This window comes from Jaculus jaculus, chromosome 8 (assembly GCF_020740685.1).
Source record: "Jaculus jaculus isolate mJacJac1 chromosome 8, mJacJac1.mat.Y.cur, whole genome shotgun sequence".
NCBI classification, from domain to species: Eukaryota; Metazoa; Chordata; class Mammalia; order Rodentia; family Dipodidae; genus Jaculus; species Jaculus jaculus.
In genome coordinates this window covers 56,351,448-56,368,578 of record NC_059109.1, presented here as the reverse complement: position 1 = coordinate 56,368,578, position 17,131 = coordinate 56,351,448, and the positions used below count along the sequence as shown (strand labels likewise).

General features: G+C 40.3%; 1 protein-coding gene across 2 annotated transcripts in view; it reads right to left on the bottom strand.

Annotated features, from left to right (window-relative positions):
* Ubr1 (ubiquitin protein ligase E3 component n-recognin 1) overlaps positions 1 to 17,131 on the bottom strand; it is a 199,927-nt gene that overhangs the window by 76,891 nt on the left and 105,905 nt on the right. For both annotated transcript variants that reach the window (XM_004660885.2, XM_045156215.1), the window contains exons 23-27: positions 15,808 to 15,910; positions 9,432 to 9,480; positions 8,261 to 8,415; positions 6,349 to 6,448; positions 4,528 to 4,637 (exon numbers count right to left, since the gene is read on the bottom strand). In XM_004660885.2, the coding sequence (XP_004660942.1) occupies positions 4,528 to 4,637; positions 6,349 to 6,448; positions 8,261 to 8,415; positions 9,432 to 9,480; positions 15,808 to 15,910 (517 nt within the window). The remainder of the gene's footprint in view (positions 1 to 4,527; positions 4,638 to 6,348; positions 6,449 to 8,260; positions 8,416 to 9,431; positions 9,481 to 15,807; positions 15,911 to 17,131) is intronic.

Sequence of the window (17,131 nt, the reverse complement as noted above, 5' to 3'; positions counted from 1 at the left end):
ACAAGTGATTTTTTTCTTTTTGCTTCATCCTTCTGAGTAAATGAAACTATACACCACACCAACAAATCTAGCTTAAAATAACATCTTTAATGTAACGATGTCCTACTAACCTCAAAATAAAAACTTATTACTGGGGCTGGAGAGATGGCTTAGCAATTAAGGCGTTTGCCTGCAAAGCCAAAGGATCCTGGTTTGATTTTCCAGGACTCATATAAGCCAGATACACAAGGGGACACATGCATCTGGAGTTTGTTTGCAGTAGCTCAGAGGCTCTGGCACGCCTATTCTCTCTCTCTCTTCCTCTTTCTCTGTCTTAAATGTATTTAAAAAATAAAAAAATCACTGAATTCTGACCTACAAGGTAGACAAAATTTGTGGTTGCCCCTATGACATTACTGCTTACCCTTTTCCCCCTCCTGCTATATTCTGGTCACACTGGCTTTCCCCTTGGCCAGTTTAGAGGTTTAGCACTGCTGTTCCTTCTTTCTAGAATGCTCTTCCAGATTATTATAATACTGACTCTCTATCACTGAGGTCTCAGCAGTAATGTCACCTTTAAAAACAAAACATTTACACAACAACTTTGGTGGCATACGTGTTTAATCCCAGCACTCGGAAGGCAGAGGTAGGAGGGTCGCTGTGAGTTGGAGGCTAGCCTGGGATTACAGAGTGAATTTCAGGACAGCCTGAGTTAGTGTGAGACCCTACCTCAAAAAAACAAAGAACAACAACAACAACAAAAACCAAAATTATTTACTGGCAAGCAGACAGAGATAGACAGGAGAGAGAGAGAGACAGAATGAGAAAGAGAGAATGGATGTGCCAAGGCCTCTAGCCACTGCAAATGAATTCCAAACATCTGCACCACTGGGTATCTGGCTCTGTGTGGGCAATGGGGAATTGAACCCAGGTTGTCAATCTCTGCAGGAAAGCACCTTAACCACTGAACTATCTCTCTAGCCCCAATGGCACCTTTTGACAGAGGCCTTTCCTGATCACCCAAGTAATTGTTTATCATTCTAATAGACTAACCTGATGTTTTAAAAATTATTGTATGCTTCATTGAACTCAAGTATTTTGCTTGCCTTGTTCATGGCTTTGAACTGAGCAAGGCAAATAATACCTACTCAGCATATGCTGGCTACATGAGACAAATACATCTTTTCAAAAAAAATTTTTTTAAATTATTTATTTATTTATTTGAGAGCGACAGACACAGAAAGAAAGACAGATAGAGGTAGAGAGAGAGAATGGGCACGCAGGGCTTCCAGCCTCTGCAAACGAACTCCAGACACGTGCGCCCCCTTGTGCATCTGGCTAACGTGGGACCTGGGGAACCGAGCCTTGAACCAGGGTCCTTAGGCTTCACAGGCAAGCACTTAACCACTAAGCCATCTCTCCAGCTCTCAAAAATTTTTAATTAACTAATTAATTTATTAATTTGAGACAAATAGGGAGAAAGAGAGTGGCCCTCCACACTAGGGCCTTTAGCCACTGCAAATGAACTCCAGATGCATGAGCCACCTTGTGCATCTGGCATATGTGGGACCTGAAGACTCAAACCTGGGTCCTTAGACTTCACAGGCAAGCACCTTAACCACTAAGCCCTCTCTCTAGCCTGACAAATGCATCTTTAATTATTTAAAAAGTCCCCATAAAACATAGGAAAAACAGAATACTAGTCATGATAAACAGTGGCAAAAGACTTTACAAATGGAGACTATAGTGGCTGAATTTTAGAAGATTCTTACATATTACCATGTATAGCATAGTGATTATACAATACATAATACTTGATAATGATAATAAATGCTACTTTTAAAATATTTTTATTTATTTATTTACAAGCAGAAAGAGACACACACACGGGGTGGGGGGCAATGGGCACACCAGGGCCTCTAGCCATTGCAAAGAATTCCAGATACATGTACCCCTTTGTGAATCTGGCTTTACATGTGTACCAGGGAATTGACTCAGTATGTTAGGTTTTGCAGGCAAGTGCCTTAATTGCTGAGCCATCTCATCAGGCCAAAATAGAGAAACTCCTTTTTATATTTTATTATTATTTATTTATTTGACAGGCAAGGAGGGAAAGAGAGAGGGAGAAAGAGAGGGAGGGAGGGAGAATGGGTGTACCAGGGCCTCTAGCCACTGCAAACAAACTCCAGATGCTTGTGTCCCCTTGTGCATTTGGCTAATGTGGGTCCTGAGGAATCGAACCTGGATTCTTTGGCTTTGCAAGCACAAATGCCTTAACCACTAAGCCAGCCCTCCAGCCCAAGAAACTCTTTTTTAAAAAAATATTTTATTTATTTATTTGAGAGAGACAGAAAAACAAGTAGATAGAATAGGAACACAGGGTCTCAAGCCACTGCAAAGAATTGTATAAGAAACAGGTAATAGGGCTGGAGAGGTGGCTTAGTGGTTAAGTGCTTGCCTGTGAAGCCTAAGGACCCTGGTTCAAGGCTTGATTCCCCAGGACCCACGTTAGCCAGATGCACAAGGGGGCGCACACGTCTGGAGTTCGTTTGCAGTGGCTGGAGGCCCTGGCGTGCCCATTCTCTCTCTCTGCCTGTCACTCTCAAATAAATAAATAAAAATGAATTTTAAAAAATTTAAAAAAAAAGAAACAGGTAATAGTGACTGCTTTCAGTTAAGTTGGCTTATTTGTTTATTTTTTATTCCTCAAGGTAGGGTCTCAATCTAGCTGAGACTGACCTGTTATTCACTATGTAGTCTCAGGGTGGTCTTGAGCTCACGGCAATCCTCCTACCTCTGCCCCAGTGCTGGGATTAAAGGTGTGTGCCATCACACCCAGCAATGGCTTATTTTTTAAAAATATTTTATTTATTTGACAGCATGAACAAGGTGGGGGGGAATGGGCAGGCATGCCAGGGCTTCCAGCCACTGCAAACAAACTCCAGATGCATCTGGCTTATGTGGGCCCTGGGGAATTGAACCAAGGTCATTTGGCTTTACAGGTAAGCACATTAATGGCTAAGCCATCTCTCCAGCCTGGCTTTTTTTTTTTTTTTTAAATAATCTTATATATTTGCAAGCAGAGAGAGAGATAGTAGAGAGAATAAACATGCTAGGGCCTCAAGCCCTAGCAAACTCCAGATGCATGCATTGTGCATCTGGCTTACTTCAGTCCTGGGGAATTGAACCTAGGTCCTTAGGATTTGCAGGCAAGCACCTTTTTTTTTTAGGGGATTATTACATTTTTTAAATTTATTTTTTCTTATTAAGAACTTCCATGATTGTAAACAAAATCCCGTGGTAATTCCCTCCCTCCCCCACTTTCCCCTTTGAAACTCCATTCTCCATCATATCCCCTCCCCCTCTCAGTCTGAGAGAGAGAGAGAGAGAGAGAGAGAGAGAGAGAGAGAGAGAGAGAGAGAGTGTGTGTGTGTGTGTGCGCCTCAGCCACTGCAATCAAAATCCAGACATGCCACCTAGTGGGCATGTGTGATCTTGAGCTTGCCTCACATTTGTGCATCTGGCTAATGTAGGATCTGGAGAGTTGAACTTGGGTCCTTAGGCTTCACAGGTGAGCACCTTAGCTGCTATGCTATCTCTCCAACCCAAAACAACCACATTTTAACTGCTAAGCCATCTCTCTAGCCTAAATGCTACTTTTTTTAATGCACTTACTAAATTTATACTTAAAATTTTTTTTACTTATTTATGCTTGTGAAGTTAAGTATACATTCTATCACTGACTCCCCAAGTAGACTCAGGAGTTAATTAAAGCTTGTAATAGATCTTTAGTCCTTGGCTGGAGGAGGTGTCACTGTGGGTGGGTCCTGGAGTCCAGCCCTAAGGTGTGCTTGGGGAAGGATCTGGAATTCCATCCTAAGGTATAAGGAAACAGTTTGAGTTCTACCTGGCTTTTCTGCTGTTTGGCTGCAAATTTTTACTCTTGCTTTTGGTGGTGGGTTTGCTCTTTTTTGCCATGATGGAACGTCCCTTAGTAATATAAGCTTCAGTAAATCTCTTCCTCCCACAAACCAGTCCTGGTTTGGAAGTTCATCCCAGCAACATAAAGCTGACTATGACAAGCTCCTATACTATATGCTTCATTATAATTTCAGAGTATATTCTTTCTACTTATAAAACTGTACTAAAAGCCAGAGATGGTGGCACACACCTTTAATCCAAGCACTGGAGAGGCAGAGGTAGGAGGATCATTGTGAGTTCAAGGCCACCCTGAGACTACATAGTGAATTCCAGGTCAGCCTGGACTAGAGTGAAACCCTACCTCAAAAACAAAAACAAAAACAAAAATAAACAAACTACTATAAAACAGTATGTCACATTATACTAACAGCAAATACATTTTACTATTTATTGATTATGTTGAGGCCATAACAAATAGTAACATATCTAGGTTTGTGCAGGTTGTATGATGTGCAAGTAAGGATGAGTCAATTAATGATGCCTCTATTTGAACACATCCTTGCCATTAAGTAACACTGATAGTATTTAAGTTAAGATTTGAACGATCAGGTTAGTATTCTAATATACCTGGAGTATCCATGTTACCATGTCCTTCTGGCCTTCTAATTGGGGAATTCCTTTGAGTTTCTCCAAAAGCATTTGTATATTCTGAGCATTCATGGATGAACTTCCCAATCCTTTTTTAAAATACAAAATTATATAACAAAATGAATATCACCATAATTAGTACCAATTTTAATTCTTTTAAAAATATTTTATTATTATTTATTTGACAGAGAAAGAGAGAGAAAGAGGGAGAGAGAAAGAGAGAATGGGTACACCAGGGCCTCCAGCCACTGTAAACGAACTCCAGACGCATGCACCTCCTTGTGCATCTGGCTAACATGGGTCCTGGGGAACCGAACCTGATCCTTTGGCTTTGCAGACAAGTGCCTTAACCACTAAGCCATCCCTCCAGCCCACCAATTTTTTTTTCATTTATTTATTTGAGAGTGACAGGCACAGAGAGACAGAGAGAAAGAGAGAGAGAATGGGTGCACCAGGGCCTCTAGCCACTATACATGAACTCCAGATGCATGTGCTCCCTTGTGCACCTGGCTAATGTGGGTCCTGGGGAATTGAGTCTTGAACCAGGGTCCTTAGGCTTCATAGGCAAGCGCTTAACCATTAAGGCATCTCTCCAGCCCCAGCCCACCAATTTTAATTCCTAATGAATATCACCTCAATTCCTTTAATTTGCTCAATTAACTTACTTTTTAAAATTTATTTATGTGTTTATTTGCAAGCAGAGAGAAACAGAATGGGCATGCCAGGGCATGAAGCCACTGCAAATGAATACCAGGTGTATGTGCCACTTTGTGTATTTGGTGTTATGTGCATTAATGGGGAATTGAACTCTGGTCCTTTGGCTCTGAAGGCAAGCACCTTAACCACTGAGCCATCTCTCCAACCCTTGTCTTACTTTATAAATGAAGATTCTGCAATTACACAAAATACTGAGTTACATTCGTATGAGGTATTAAGTGCAGAGTTTAAAAAAACAGTATGAAGCTGGGTGTAGGGGTGTATGCCTTTAATCCCAGCACTTGAGAGGCAGAGGTAGGAGGATCACAGTGAGTTCATGGCCACCCTGAGACTACATAGTGAATTCCAGGTCAGCCTGAGCTACAATGAGACCCTACCTCAAAAAATCAAAAGAAAAAAAAAAAGATGAGAAAAATATGAATGATATTTAGTCTCTCTCCTGTATCATCCACTTGCACTACTAAGCAAACTACTCTTAATATTTTATTTCTTGCCTCTCATCTATTTGGCTCAGTATCTAAGCAATACTTAAAGGGGAAAAAAGTAGCAAAAATATTAAAGTGAGAGATGTTATATACATATGCAAAATAGACATGATATCTTCAAGGATCTAATAAATACATGAAATAGAAAATGAAAATGTTTTTCTCATAAGTATTGGTTTTATAATCATTGTCCCTGGAATGTGCTGTGAAAACTATCTTAGGTAACATTGAATAGCACTATAATTTAAACCTATCCTGTTTTTTGTGTTGGAAAAAGTACAAACCAAAACATCATCTCTAAACACATATGCTTGTACACACAAGCTTGTACACACAAACACACATACACATACACACACAGTCACACATCTCAGAAGAGGAAGATCATGAAGTAAAAACAATTTCAGTAGGGAATTAAAACTATTTTAGTACACTAGAAAATACTAGTTAAAAATTAAACATGCCAGAAAAATGCTTAAATAATTTCAGCATTTTTAACATTTTAAGGTCTGGTGGATTAAAACCTTCTAAGATCTAAACTTTCAGTCACAAATTGGTAATTAGCTGGAAGGTGCTGAAAGATGCAGTTTTGGCATACTTGAAGCCTTATGATAGAAGTCGAACGTCACTTCCTCTTCTGCAGCTCTCTGGAGCTGCTGCTTCTCTTCTAGCAAGCCCAGGGCCAAAAGATGGAATGCCTGAGGAGGAGAAGAAGATCTTCAAGGTGGTTCCTCAAATAAATAGATCTTAAATGGAATAAATTTATTTTAATATATATTAGAATAGTCAACCTGGAAGGTGAAAAATGAGCAAAGCTGACAGGTATAAGTAGTTCTCAGAGAAAAGATTAATTCATATGGAAAATGTCCATAATAATTTCAAATAAAAAAACATGATTGAAGCAAAATTATCTCATTGTTTAATTATAGAGTGGCACAAATGTAGAGTTGAGTGAACTAGAGAGCTGGCAATCGTGTTGGGAAGAAATCCCTGGGCACTGCTCTGTTGGGAAGGGGAAGGCAGGCTAGTGTTCCATGTTTGCAGGTTACTGTGACAGCCTCAGCTAACATGGAATGATGTGGAAGGAAGCACCCTCTCCTGGGAGTCAGTGAGGCATACACACTTAAGTCTGCAAAGACATGTACACATGTTCATTTTAAGCCTGGCATGATAATATACACAACTCATTCTGGCTACCTGGAAGGCTGAGGCAGGAGGATCATTTGAGCCCACAAAAATCAAGAGTAGCCTAAAAACAACATAGACAGAACCTGTTTCAAACAAGCAAGCAAGCAAGTAGGGAGAAGGAGGTTACCATGGGATATTGTTTACAATCATGAAAGTTGTCAACAACAACAACAACAACAACAACAAAAATTGCTGAGCATGGTGGCCATGCCTTTCATCCCAGCACTCGGGAAACAGAGGTAGAAGGATCAGCATGAGTTCAAGGCCACATGTAGTGAATTCTAGGTCAGCCTGGGCTAGAGTGAGACTCAAAAAAAAAGGAAAGAAGGAAAAAGTTGGCTTGGAATGTGGCTTAATGTTTAAGAGTGAATAGTGATTGTCCAAACTGGGCGTGGTGATGCACACCTTTAATCCCAGCACTAGGAGGCAGGGGTAGCAAGACTGCCCAGAGTTTGAGGCCACCCTGAGAGTACATAGTGAATTCCAGCAGGTCAGTCAGGGCTAGAATAAGACTCTACCTCAGAAAACAACAACAACAACAACAAAAAGTGATTGTCTAGTACATACAAGGCCCTGGGTGGTCTTGGGGAACACACACACCATGGTGAAGTAGTGGCATGTCAATTTATTACTAACATGAGGAGCCATGTGCACACATGAGCCATAGCACACGTGTGTAGGTCAAAGGACAATTTTTACCTTCTACCTCATTTGGGGCAACCCCTCTCCTTCTCATTTTTCCTGTTGCTGTTTACTACTGCACTTGCCAGGCTAACAGACCCATACGCTTCTGCGTTTCCAAGCAATTCTGTCCCCTCCTCTCATCTCCCCATCAGCATGCTGCTGGGATTCCAGAAGCCTGCCATGGCTTCTGGCTTCTTCCACAGGCTCTGAGGGGGGAAGTAGTGCTAAGGCTTGAGCAACAAGTTCTTCAGCTACAGGGCCATCTCCCTAGCCTGTGAGTAGCCTACTTGATTCTGAGTCTTTTAAAACATAAATGATGCTACTTTTGTTGTTGTTGTTTGTGTTCTGTTTTTGTTTTTTGAAGCAGGCATGTACCACTTTATGCACCTGGCTTTACATGGGTACTGGGGACTCAAACTCAGTGTCGTTAGGTTTTACTGGCAAGTGCCTTAACCACAGTCACCTCTCCAGCCCCCACACATGATTCTTTAAGAATAGGGATTCTAAAAACATGTGAATGTATCACTAAGAAATTTGGGGAACTGGTACACTATTTGAATGATTAGTAAGAATCAGGTGCTTCTGATGTGGTTCTAACTGGCCCAAAGACTAAGAGAAAGTATTTCATATAAACATACCATTTGGAGCATCCCTTCCGTCCACAAGTTAGAATCTGTGTCTACAGCCCGCTCAAATATGGTCCTGAGAATGTGCATCATAATGTCACAGTTGAGAATATTGATTACTTTGTTGAAAGCAGGACAGAAATCAGGAGGAGGAGGTGGAGGCAATGCTATCAGGGAAAAACAAATATAGGTACATTTTTACTTGGGCTACCATATATACTAAATTGCAAATATCAAAAATCACTACTTATGGGCTGGAGGGATGGCTTAGCAGTTAAGGTATTTGCCTGCAAAGCCAAAGAAACCAGGTTCAATTCCCCAGGACCCACATTAGCCAGAAGCACAAGGAGGCACATGCATTTGGAATTTGTTTGCAGTGGCTAGAGGCCCTGGCATGCCCATTTTCTTGCTGTCTCTCTCCCCCTCTTTCTCTGTCAAAAAGAGTTATTTATTTTTTAGATCACTACTTACGGGCTGGAGACATGGCTTAGCTGTTAAGGTGCTTGCCTGTGAAGCCTAAGGACACATGTTTGACCCTACAGATCCCACATAAGCCAGATGCACAAGGTGGTACATGTGTCTGGAGTTTGACTATAGTAGCTGGAGGCCCTGGACCACCAAATCTCTCTCTCTCATAAAAATAATTACTTATATATAAAACAACACATGATTTTTTTATACCTTTTTGTTTTATTATTTTAGAGAGAGAGATGGGGGTACAGAGAGATAGAGAGAAGTGGCACACTAGGGCCTCAACCATTGAAATCAAACTCCATATACTTTTGCCACCTAGTGGGCATGTGCAACCTTGCGCTTGCCTCACCTTTGTGCATCTGGTGAAGGTGGGAACTGGAGAGTAGAACATAGGTCCTTAGGCATTGCAGGCAAGCACCTTAACTGCTAAGCTATCTTTCCAGCCCTTTTTTTCTACTTTTAAAGCACTGAAAATATCAACACCAAGGGAAATAGAAGTTACCATGCCAGTCTCTCAAAATAAATTCATCTGCCAACAATTTAAAATTTAATCATCATTCATGTTGGCCACATCTTACTCTAGTAAGCAAACAAACACAAGTTTTTGCACTGCCTTCAGTTGCCCATCCCCTAAGTCAATACTGCAATGATAAAACACCCTCACAAAAGTCAAACCAATCAGTTGAGAGTCTCACTTCTCACTTTTTACCTTCATCTTTATTTTCTTGTTTTCGTCTTTTTTTCTGCATATGTTCAGCCTATTAAAAACAAAACAAAACAAAACAAAAAAAAAGAGGGGCTAGGAAGATGACTCAGTGGCTAAAGGTGCTAGCTTGTAAAAGCTTCATGGCCTGCATTTTACAACCAATGTAAAGCTGGAGAAGCATTCATTTGCAGCAGCAAGAGACCCTAGTGCACATGCACACACACAGACAAACAGATATACAAAAACATGAGTGCATGCATGCACATAAAAATCACCCCCCTAAATACAACTATTATTAAACATGTTACTTAAAAAACACAAAACAGACTATGGTTTAAAAGTAGAACATCTATCTGCCTACTAAAATGCTTTATGTAATGATTTTTTTCCTTTTCTTTTCTTTTCTTTTTTTTTTTTTTTCCCTCAAGGCAGGTTCTCACTGTAGCTCAGGCTGACCTGGAATTCACTCTGTAGTCTCAGGCTGGCCTTGAAATCACCAAGATCCTCCTACCTCAGCCTCCTGAGTACTGGGAATAAAGGTGTGTGCTGCCACACCTGGCTTATAATGATATTTTTTGCTACCTTTTAAATATAGAAAACAAATAGTTGTCCTGGGGAAGACCACGGCAAGATAAATGAGTTATAATCAAGCTTATAATGGTTATTTTTTGGTACCTTTAAATGTAGAAACCAAATTGTCCTGGGGAAGACCACAGCACGATAAATGAGTTATAATTCTCATCAAGAGTGAAGCCCCAATTTTATTTATTATGTTTTATCTTTTGAGAGACAGAAAGAGGAAGAGAGAGAAAGAGGGAGAAAATGTGTGCTAGGGCCTTTCAGCCACTGTGAACTCACTCCATTCACATGTGCCCCCTTATGGGCATGTATGACATTGCATGTTTGCCTCACTTGTGCCTGGCTACAAGAGATCTGGAGGATTCAAACACAAGTCCTTAGGCTTCTCAGGCAAGCACCTTAACCACTAAGCCATCTCTCCAGCCCGAAGATCCAATTTTTTTTTTTTTTCAGTAAAAAAGATTTTCTAGGCTGGGGAGATGGCTCAGCAGGTTAGGCACTTGCTTGCAAAACTTGCTGGCCTGGGTTCAATTCCCCAATATCCAACTAAAGCCAGATGCACAAAATATTTCTATCATGTACAAGGAACCAAGAGACAGTTATAAGTTATTCATTTTGTTTTTGGAAAAATAAATCTTAACCATAGTGGCACACTTCTTTAATCCTAGCACATGGGAGGCAGAGGTAGGAGGATTTCGATGAGTTTGAGGCCACCCTGAGACTATATAATGAATTCCAGGTCAGCCTAGGCTACAGCGAGACACTACCTCCAAAAAAAAAAAAAAGAAAGAAAAAGATGAGTGAATAAATAAATATTATCTTTTAGAGGAGATCTATGGCAAAATTAAAAAGTACAACAGAAACTTCCTTGTTAGGCTTCACTGACTGTGGAGGGAGAGACCCTGACAAAATGATGTGGAGAAAGGATTTATTTATTTCAGCTCTTAGTTTCAGATCATCATGGAGAGGAGTGCATGGAGGAAAAGAGATGCTCACCCTACAGGAGTCAAGTAAGTAGAAAGTAAGTAGAGAGATGCCTGTACTAGCTCGCTTTCTTGTGTGTGTGTGTGTGTGTGTGTGTGTGTGTGTGTGTGTGTGTGTGTGTACTTTTGTGCAGATACACACCATATGCATGGGCATGTGGAGGTAAGAGGAGAATGTCAGCTGTCCTCTTATTGCTCATCTGTGTATTTCCTTTAGACAGGGTCTATTCCTCAACCCAAGCCAGTACTCATCAGTGAACCCCAGCCATTCTCCAATTTCTGCCCCTGGCCCTCCCAAGGACAGAGTTAGTAGATGATATGCATGGCCACACCCAGCTTCTTACAGGGGTTCTGGGGAGTCAAACTAAGCCCTCATGCTTAAGCAAGCAGCACTATTAACCACATTATGCAAGATATAAGGACAAAAGCAGATAGTACTTTAAGTCAGGAAGCTTAACATGGTCCTTCATAGGAGGAACAGACACACTGTACCTACTAATATGATGTTATATACTAACTATGTAGTATTCCCCCAAAAAACTGTTGAACTTAAATCTAATTATAATAATACAAGCTAAGGGCTGAAGAGATGGCTTAGTGGTTAAGGCATTTGCCTACGAGGCCTAAAGACCCAGGTTTGATTCCCCAGGACCCACATAAGCCAGATGCACAAGGTGACTCATGTGTCTGGAGTTTGTTTGCAGTGGCTAAAGGCCCTCTCTCTCTATAATAAATAAATGTAATATTTTATATATATATACACACACATATTGATGATTGGAATTCTCTGTAAATAGGAAGAAAACTCAGTAGTAGAGGTTAATATATGTATATATGTATATGTATATAAAGAATAAAAGCTGAGCAAGGTTTGATGGCACACTCCTTTAATCATAGCACTTGGGAGTCAGGCAGGAGGATCACCATGAGTTTGTGAAAATACATAGTGAATTGCAGGTCAGCTTGGGCTAGAGCAAGACACTAACTCCAATAAATAAATAAGTAAATAAAAATACAAACCGAGGCTGAGGTGATGGCTCAATGGTTAAAGGTGCTTGCTTGCAAAGCCGGACAGCCTGGGTTTACTTCCCCAGTATTCATGTGAAGACAGATGCACAGGGGAGCACATACATCTGTAGTTTGTTTGCAGTGGAAGGTGCCCCTAACATGCCCATCACCCCCTCATTATCTGTCTCTCTGTCTTTCAAAGAAATGATTTTTACTGGAGTTCATTTGCAGTGGCTGGAGGCCCTGATGTGCCCATTCTCTCTCCCCCTCCCCCTGCCTGTTTCTTGTTTTCTCTCTCCCTCCCTCCCTCCCTCCCTCCCTCCCTCCCTCCCTCTCTCCCTCCCTCTCTCTCTCTCTCAAATAAATAAATAAAATATTTTTGTAAAAAAAAAAAAGAAATGATTTTTTAAAATAATGTAAGGGCTGGAAAGATGGCTTAGCAGTTAAGGTGTTTGCCTGTGAGGCCTAATGACCCATGTTCAACTCCCCAGATCCCACGTAAGCCAGATGCACAAGATGACACATGCACAAGGTAGTGCACGTATCTGGAGTTCGATTACAGTGGATGAAGGTCTTGGCATGGCACTTTTCTTCCCCTCTCTCTCTGTTTTTCATAAAATAAAGTCCAAGCTGGGTATAGTGGTACACACCTTTAATCCCTGCACTTGGGAGGCAGAGAAGTAGGAGGATTGCTGTGAGTTCAAGGCCAGCCTGAAACTACATAGTGAATCCAAGGTCAGTCTGGGCTAGAGTGAAAGCCTACCTCAAAAAACAAAAACAGAAGTGAGGTAAACCAGGCCCAGAAAGCCAAATGTCACATGTTCTCACTCATATGTGGATCCTAGCTATAGATGAATGGAATTCTCTGTAAATAGGAAGAAAACTCAGTAGCAGAGGTTAGTAAGCTGGAAAGGAAATATAAAGGGAATAGAAAGGAAGGGAGAGGGGGACTTAATAGGATGGTATTGTGTATATGTAAGTAGAAGAATAGATTAATGGGGGTGAAAAGACTTAAGTGAGGTCAGGGGAAGAGACTGAGTAAAAAAAAGATGGAGGGAGGCTAATCAAACCCTAAGAGGATATATGTACACCAGCTGACAGAAAGCTGGAAGAAGCCATTCTACATGTAGTACAATGGGAGAAAGAGATAATACCAGTGAAGATACTCAATAGTGGACACTGTAAGCCTTATATTTGACCAAACAGGCCAAATAAGCCAATGGATGCAATAGTGGCACGTCTGTTTGGGGGAAACCAACTGTCCTCTAATTTGACTGGAGGCCTGCTCCATGGGAGGGAATACAATCCTGATACTGAAAACCTACAACAGGGGTAGTCATGAGCCATAGGAGTGTAGCATCTGCTACTGTCTGGCTAAATGTATATACTATGCTTATCAAGCTGTCCAGTAATCACTTCTTTTCATGTTCATACCCATGTATTAATGCTACTCTCACTTTTTCGTTAGAGGACTTTCTCTTTTCAGATGGCAGTGACCTTGGGATGACTCAGAAGGCATCTCGGTGCTGAGAAGTGACAGAGGGCTCAGTACTGCAATATCTCTATCACACCATCCAAGGTTCATGGTCCATTGTGGAAGAGGTGGCAGAAAGAATGTAAGAGCCAAAGGAAGGGTAGGACTCCTTATAACGTGCTCCTCAAACACAAAATGGTCTGGATATCCAAGACCTCACAGTGCCTTACTACCTACACAAGACCATCATAACAGGAGGAAAAGATCATGACATCAAAATAAAAGAGAGACTGATTGAGAGGGGGAGGGGATATAATGGAGAGTGGAGTTTCAAAGGGGAAAGTAGGAGAAGGGAGGGAATTACCATGGGATATTGTTTACAATCATGGATGTTGTTAATTATAAAAAAGAAAAAAAACAGGGCTGGAGAAATGGCTTAGCAGCTAAGGTGCTTGCCTGTAAAGCCAAAGAACCTAGGCCCTATTCCCCATGACCCACGTAAGCCAGATGTACAATGTGGAACATGCATCTGGAGTTCATTTGCAGTGGCTAGAGACCCTGGTGTGCCCATTCTCTTTATTTGCCCCCTCCCATTGCTTTCCTTCTCTCAACTAAAAAAATAAAAATAAAATATTTTTAAAAATAATAAAATAAAGTCCAGTCTGTTGGTTTTGCCTCAAAAAAAGAAAGAAAAAGAAGTCAAGAGTATGGTGGCTCACACTTTTAATGCCAGCACTTGGGAGGCTGAGGTGGCAGAATCACTGTGAATTCAAGGCCAGCCTGAGACTATATAATGAATTCCAGATCATCCTGGGCTAGAATGAGACCCTACTTTAAAAAAAAAAAACAAAAAAAAACAAAGGAAAAATAAAAAAAAAAACCACAAAAACAACCAAGACAAGGGGGAAAACAAACTGGACATAGTAGCATATGCCTTTAATCCAACACTCAGGAGTCTGAGGTAGAAGGATCACAGTGAGTTCCAGGTCAGTCTGGGCTAGAGTGAGACCCCTGCTCCAAAACAAAAAAGAAATTAGAAAAAATTAAAAAGAGGAGGATGATGATTGGGGCGGGGGGGAGGGGAATTGAAGTCCAATGTAGAACAAAGGATATTCTAAAAGACAATTTATACTCTACAGAATAGGTATTATTACAAAGCACAAAAGAAAACCAAATAGCAAAATATTTATCAGGAATTTAAAAAGGCTAAAGAACTATGACAAAGTATGTGAATGATCATGAAACGCAGGATGTTTCATTGAATTCTCTCTTCTGACAGCAATATAGTATATTTCTGGCGCATTCAAGACAACTTGAATATGGGCTGCAGAAACAGCTTAGTAGCTAAAGTACTTGCCTACAAAGCCTACAGACCCAGGTTCAATTCCCCAGTACCCACATAAGCCAGATGCATAAGGAGTCACATGTATCTGTAATCTGTTTGCAGTGGCTACAGGCACGCCCATTCTCTCTCTCTTCCCCTCTCAAATAAATCAATATTCAACAACGAAAAATAAAGGGCTGTTGAGATGGCTTAGTGGTTAGGTGCTTGCCTATGAAGCCTGAGGACCCTGGTTCAAGGCTCGATTCCCCAGGACCCATGTTAGCCAGATGTGCAAGGGGGCATACATATCTGGAGTTCGTTTGCAATGGCTGGAGGCTCTGGTACACCCATTCTCTCTATATATCTGCCTCTTTCTCTCTCTCTCTCTCTGTTGCTCTCAAATAAGTAAACAAAAATAAACAAAAAGTAAAAAAATAGAAAGAAAGAAAAAGAAAATCCAGGGCTGAAGAGATTGCTTAGTGGTTAAGGTGCTTGCCTGCAGAGCCGAAGGACCCAGGTTCAGTTTCCCAGGACCCATGTAAGCCAGATGCACAGGTTGCACAAGTGTCTGGACTTCATTTGCAGTGGCTGGAAGTCCTGACACACCTGTTCTCTCTCTCTCTCCCACCCCTCTTTCTCAAATCAACAAAAATTAACAATATTAAAAAGAAAGACAGGAAGAAAAGAAGAGAAAAGAAAAGAGCAGGGCATGGTGGCACACACGAGTTTGAGGTCACCCAGAGACTACGTAGTGAATTCCAGGTCAGCCTGAGCTAGAGTGAGATCCTACTTTGAAAAACCAAAAAAAAAAAAAAAAAGGAAAAGAGAAGAGAAAAGGAAAGGAAAGGAAAGAAAATCTAAAATTAATGTATATATCAGGTAACTGATTTAAGTTTAATTTTTTTGATGAGCTAATGCCCCCTATTTATAAAAACCAGCATCAAATTATAGAAGAATCATGGACTTTTCTGTGAATTTAGAATATTTGCTGAAGAGAATACTCTTTCCTACCTTGCTATGCTGTGTTTTAGAGTAATGGTAAAAGTACATATTGAAGTCTTTCAGTGATTCCTCTTTCAGTTCATAAACTCCATGACCTGATATGCCTGGTTTCCTAAATAGATGGAAAGCACAGATATAAGCTGCAGTGTTTTTGTAGACAAAATAAGGACCTAAAATTCAAAATATATTTAATAAGTTATATCTCATTAAGACTTTAAAACTGAATGGTAAATTTAATTCTCATGACAGAACTAAAACCATACACTATGAATACAAGATTCCATCAACAATTGTACTCTAGTTATGAAATTTAAACACATCAGGGAATTCTGTTTTCTTTTTCTCTTTATAGTTTTTTGAGAAAGGGTCTCACTCTAGCCCAGGCTGCCCTGGAATTTACTATGTAGTCTCAGGGTGGCCTTGAACTCACAGCAATCTTCTTACTTCTTACTTCCCATGGTGCTGGGATTAAAGGTGTGAGCCACCATGCCCAGATTGGGAATTCTATTTTCTACTAGCTGACTAGTCCTTATAGCCTCTGGGTTTTAAAGATTGCCTATTTATCTACAGTATACTACATTATTTAGGGTCAAATCTCAAGTGGTAGGAAGACATTATAGCATTAGCAAGTTGTAGGTACAAATCAAATGTTGAACATTCAATAGAGTACTATACTAGAAAAAGCAACAAGGCCAAAAGAAGTTTACTGTACTTGAGCTGAACATTGAACAACATTGAGTTTCTGTCCAATTCTTAAGTTAAACCTATCACTCAACATTATTAGGGCAGAAAAATAAGCCAGATCCTATTTTATAGGTTACTTGAAACTAGTAATTTAACTCTAAACACAATATTATAGCAAGTAGAAATACAAGACTGGTATCAATTTTTCAAGTTTCCAGAACTAATCCAATTAACATCTTATTTTCAATTTATATACCTAAAAGAGTGACAGGTTTATACAATGCTGTTTTACCTATACCAAACAAATGTAAAATTAGCATATAACAAAATTTATAAAACAAAGGCTTGCCTTCAAATTATTAGAGAGGTTTATTAACTTATTGTCTAATTCACCCAACATCACAAATAAGTATTTCTCATTTCCCTGCCTAAAAAACCTTGTTTCTTTAACAAGCATTTTTACTCAGTGTTGACTTCATGCCCCTCATTTTCATCCTGTCTAATCTGTACTTCATTTTTTTTGTTTGTTTTGATTTTCAAGGTAGAGTCTCACTAGCCCAGGCTAACCTGGAACTCACTAGTTCCAGCTTGGCCTCAAAGTCACAGTGTTTCTCCTACCTCTGCCTTCTGAGTGCTGAGATTAAAGGCA